The following is a 3,956-nucleotide window of genomic DNA, read 5'->3' on the forward strand; positions in this document are numbered from 1 at the left end:
GGCTTCTCCTCGGCATCCCCCCCTTCGTCCTTTCTCCAGAACTGTAACTTCCTCAGCATCCCCCCGATCCCCTTCGCCGCCGCGACCGCGTCGTACGGCGACGCCGCGCGCGGGATCTTCTCCGGAAGCGCGTTCGACCGAGTGTGGGACGTCGGGAACACGACGGAGATTCTGTCCACGATCGCGCTGTTGTGCTGCGCCGTGATCGGCTCGTTCGCGTTCACGACGACGCTGCGGCAGCTGATTTACGTCATGCACCGCGAGACGGTCGCGCGGTGGACGCCGCCGCCGCCGCCGCCGCCGGAGGACCCGGACGCGGCGAAGAAGGGGATCGGGGGGATGCTGAGGAAGTTACAGTTCTGGAGAAAGGACGAAGGGGGGGATGCCGAGGAGAAGCCGCCGACGCCGACGCCGGCGGCGAATTGAGTCGCCGCGACGCAATACATCTAGTCGATACAACACGATCTCATCACCACTTGCGGAAGCCGCCGCCCCCTCGTCCACCCCCTCTGCCGCCCCCTCGTCCACCCCCTCTGCCGCCGCCACCCCTCCACGGCTTCTTTTGGAACCCCCCGCCGCCGCCGTCGCGCGAGCTCGCCGCGAGCGCGCGCAACTCGTCCGGCACGGTTTGGTCCGCGTCCTCCAAAATTCGCGTCAGCTCCTTCGCGAACCGCCCGTCCTGCCGCGTGAACAGCGTGTGCGCGACGCCCTTCGCGCCCGCTCTGCCGGTCCGTCCGATCCTGTGGATGTAGTCGTCGCACGCGTCCCTCGGAAAGTCGTAGTTGACGACCGCCTCGACGCCCTGGACGTCGATGCCGCGCGCGGCGACGTCGGTGCACACGACCATCGTCGTGGAGCCGCGTCGAAACGCGGCGATGACGGCTTCGCGCTCGCGCTGGGTCCGGTCCCCGCTGACGGTGTCCGCGGCGTAGCCTTCGTTCCACAGGTGCTCGCCGATGCCGTTGACGTCCTTCTTCGTGTTGCAGAAGATCATCACGCGCTGGCCGTGGCGCGGGCCGTCTTTTTTGTACTCCTCCATCAGCTTCAAAAACTCGGTCCACTTCTCCCTCGCCTCGATCACCTTGACCGTCTGCGTCACCGCCTTGTTCGCGGTGAGCTTGTCCCCGCCGTTCCCGACGGTGATCTTCACCCTGTCCGGCTTCAGAAGATCCGCGGCGATCTTCTGCACGTTCTTCGGCCACGTCGCGGTGAACAGCATCGTCCGGCGATCCGCGGGCATGCACTCGGCGATCTGCCGAATGTCCTTCTCGAACCCCATGTCCAGCATCCTGTCCGCCTCGTCCAAGATCAGCACCTTCGCGCTCGCCAGCGACGTCACCGGGTTCCCGCCCTTGTTGTGCATGTCGAGCATGTCTAACATCCGCCCCGGGGTCGCGATGATGAGCTCGCACCCGCGCTGGAGCTGCGACGCTTGCGCCCATTTCGGCGCGCCGCCGTAGACGGCGACGGCGCGGCATCCGACCGCGGCGCCAAACTTGGTCGCCTCCGCGCATATCTGCAGCGCGAGCTCGCGCGTCGGGGACATGCACAGCGCGAGCGGCGACCCGCGCGAGGAATTCTTGTGCTCCGCCGCGAGCGCGAGCGCGGGGAGGAGGAACGCGAGCGTCTTACCCGATCCCGTCTTCGCGATCGCGAGGAGATCCAATCCTCGCGACGCGATCGGCCACGCCGCGCCCTGCACCGCGCTCGGCTCCGCGAACCCTTGCCTGTTGAGGAGCGTCACGAGCGGCTTCGGGAACGGCGCGTCGTCGAACGCGAGGCACGCGGTCGTCGGCGAGGCGCTGTCGTGAACCTTCACCTCGTGCTTCGTGAGCCATCTCGCGACGGACGCGTCGACGTCGCCGCCGTGCGCGAAGAACGCCGCGAGCTCCGCGGGGTCGGGCCGCTCGTCCGCCGGCGCCGAGGTCTCTTTCTCGTCGGACGCGTCGCGTACCTTCGCGCGCGCGAGCGCGGGGAGGTTGTCCACGCTGTAGTTCTTCGTCGGCGTCGGCGGGCGCGCGACGTCGGTCGCGCCGTCGGACGACGACGTCGACAGCGCGTTCGCGTTCGCCGCCGCCGCCGCCGCCTTCTTCGCCGCCTTGCGCGCCTTCTTCGCCGCCTTGAGCTCCTCCTCGGACGCGTCCGAGGGCGACAGCGCGCGCTTCTTGTCCTTCTTCGCCTTCTTCGTCTTCATCGGTTTCATTTCGGAGAGCGTCGCCATCGTGCCGCGGCGACGTCGTGGTGTGACGGCGGCGCGCGCCGCGAATCGGCACGAATTGAAACTTCTCCGCGGCGGGCGTTGAAACTTCTCGGACGGGGGGCTGAAAACCTTCCATGAGCCCTGACTGATTGTTCATACGGAAACGAGTACATCGATCGCGTAGTACGCGACCTCGGGAAAAACCAAACTCCTTTTGGTTTTCTCGTCCAGTCTTCTCCACGCGCCGACAAAAGCTACGACACTTTACCCCGCGCGCGTTCCCCCCCCCCCTCCCCCCCCCGCGCGATGACCGAGACCGACGCCGGCGGCGTGGACGCGTTCATGCTGCACGGCCTCACCGCCGAGGGCGTCCCGTCCGCGTTCGACCCGATGACCGTCTCCGACCTCCTCTCGTCCAAGCACGCGTCGCTTCGCGCGCCGAAGGACTGGGGAACTCCGCACGTCGCGCCGCCGCAGTCGGTCGTCGCGGTGGATTCCAGCCACACCGTCCAAGAGGCGCTCGACGAGCTCGCGCTGTCGAAGATCAAGTCCGTGCCCGTGCGAGACCCCGCGACCGGCGCGGTGCTCGGGTTCTTCGACGCGACGCGAGCGCTGCGGCTCGCGCTCGACGTCGCGGGGCGCGCGGAGCGAGAGGTTGCGTTCGGTGCGACGAAAGTCAGCGCGCTCGTCGACAGAAGGCTCGAGAGCGGGCGCGGAGGCGACGGCGGCGCGTTCCCGTTCGCGGCCGCGCAGCTGCCTCTGAGAGAGCTCGTCGGCGAGGAAGGGTACCTGCTCTTCGAGCAGCACGGACCCTCGGACGACGACGGCGGCGGCGCTCGACGCGCGTACTGGTTCACCGCGGACGTGCACAGACTCGCCGTCGTGGACTCGAGCCCGACGCGGAACGAAGGCAAAGAAGAAGAAGAAACGCTTCCATCGTCACCGTTACTCAAACACGAAGAAATCGTGGACATCATATCGCAGCTCGACGTCGTGAGATGCGTCGTCGACGCGTACGGCGTGTTATACGACCGCGAATACCCCGCGGAGGGCCAGATCGACGTTTTGCGACGCGCGCTGGAAGAGCCCGCGGCCGCGGTCGCGACGAGCGCCGTGTTCGGGACGTTCTACGACGCCCCCGCGCGCGAGGTCTTCAAAGAGATGCTCCACGAGGGGTACGGCGCCGCGGTGATCGTCGAGCGTCAAAAGGATACCATCGTCGGCGCGGACGACCCGGAAGCGTGGCGCGCCGCCGACGTGCTCTCCGCGAGCGACTTTTCAAACGTCAAGGACGTTTCGCTGCTGCGTCCGGTCTCGGACGGCGGCGCGACCGTGCGCGAGTTTCTGAACGTCGCGGTGAAAGGCGCGCCGCGACGACTGACCGCGGTGAGAGACGACGCGAACGTGATCGACTGCGCGAGGGCGATGCTGGACGACGGCGTGCACCGGGCGTGGATCTTGAGCGACCGCGACGTCCCCGTCGGATGCGTCAGCGCGACGGACGTTCTGAGATGCGTGAGCACCGCGCATCGGCGGTACGCGCCGCAGAGGTCGCGGCCGGTCCAGGTGCCGATCGCGTGAGCGAGAGAGCGAGAGGAAGGAAGGAATGAAGGAAGGAAGAAGACAGATTGACGACGACGACGACGACGACGGAGACGGAACGCGGTTCCCTCGAAAAAAAAAAACTCTACGAGCTACGAGTGCTTCCCTCGGCCTCCGCCGCGACCGCGGCCTCGACCGCGACCCCTTCCCCCTT

At 67.4% G+C, this 3,956-nt stretch overlaps 2 protein-coding genes across 2 annotated transcripts; one reads left to right on the forward strand and one right to left on the reverse strand.

The window, feature by feature from the left end:
* Nucleotides 1–469: 469 nt before the first annotated feature.
* Nucleotides 470–2,194, reverse strand: MICPUCDRAFT_22564 (uncharacterized protein; the record flags this gene model as incomplete). Its single annotated transcript, XM_003063731.1, has 1 exon — nt 470–2,194. The coding sequence occupies one exon, from the start codon at nt 2,192–2,194 to the stop codon at nt 470–472; it is 1,725 nt and encodes a 574-aa protein (XP_003063777.1).
* Nucleotides 2,195–2,506: 312 nt separating this feature from the next.
* MICPUCDRAFT_42923 (uncharacterized protein) lies at nt 2,507–3,781 on the forward strand (the record flags this gene model as incomplete). Its single annotated transcript, XM_003063548.1, has 1 exon — nt 2,507–3,781. The coding sequence occupies one exon, from the start codon at nt 2,507–2,509 to the stop codon at nt 3,779–3,781; it is 1,275 nt and encodes a 424-aa protein (XP_003063594.1).
* Nucleotides 3,782–3,956: the final 175 nt, after the last annotated feature.

Source organism: Micromonas pusilla, assembly GCF_000151265.4.
Source record: "Micromonas pusilla CCMP1545 genomic scaffold MICPUCscaffold_15, whole genome shotgun sequence".
NCBI classification, from domain to species: domain Eukaryota; kingdom Viridiplantae; phylum Chlorophyta; class Mamiellophyceae; order Mamiellales; family Mamiellaceae; genus Micromonas; species Micromonas pusilla.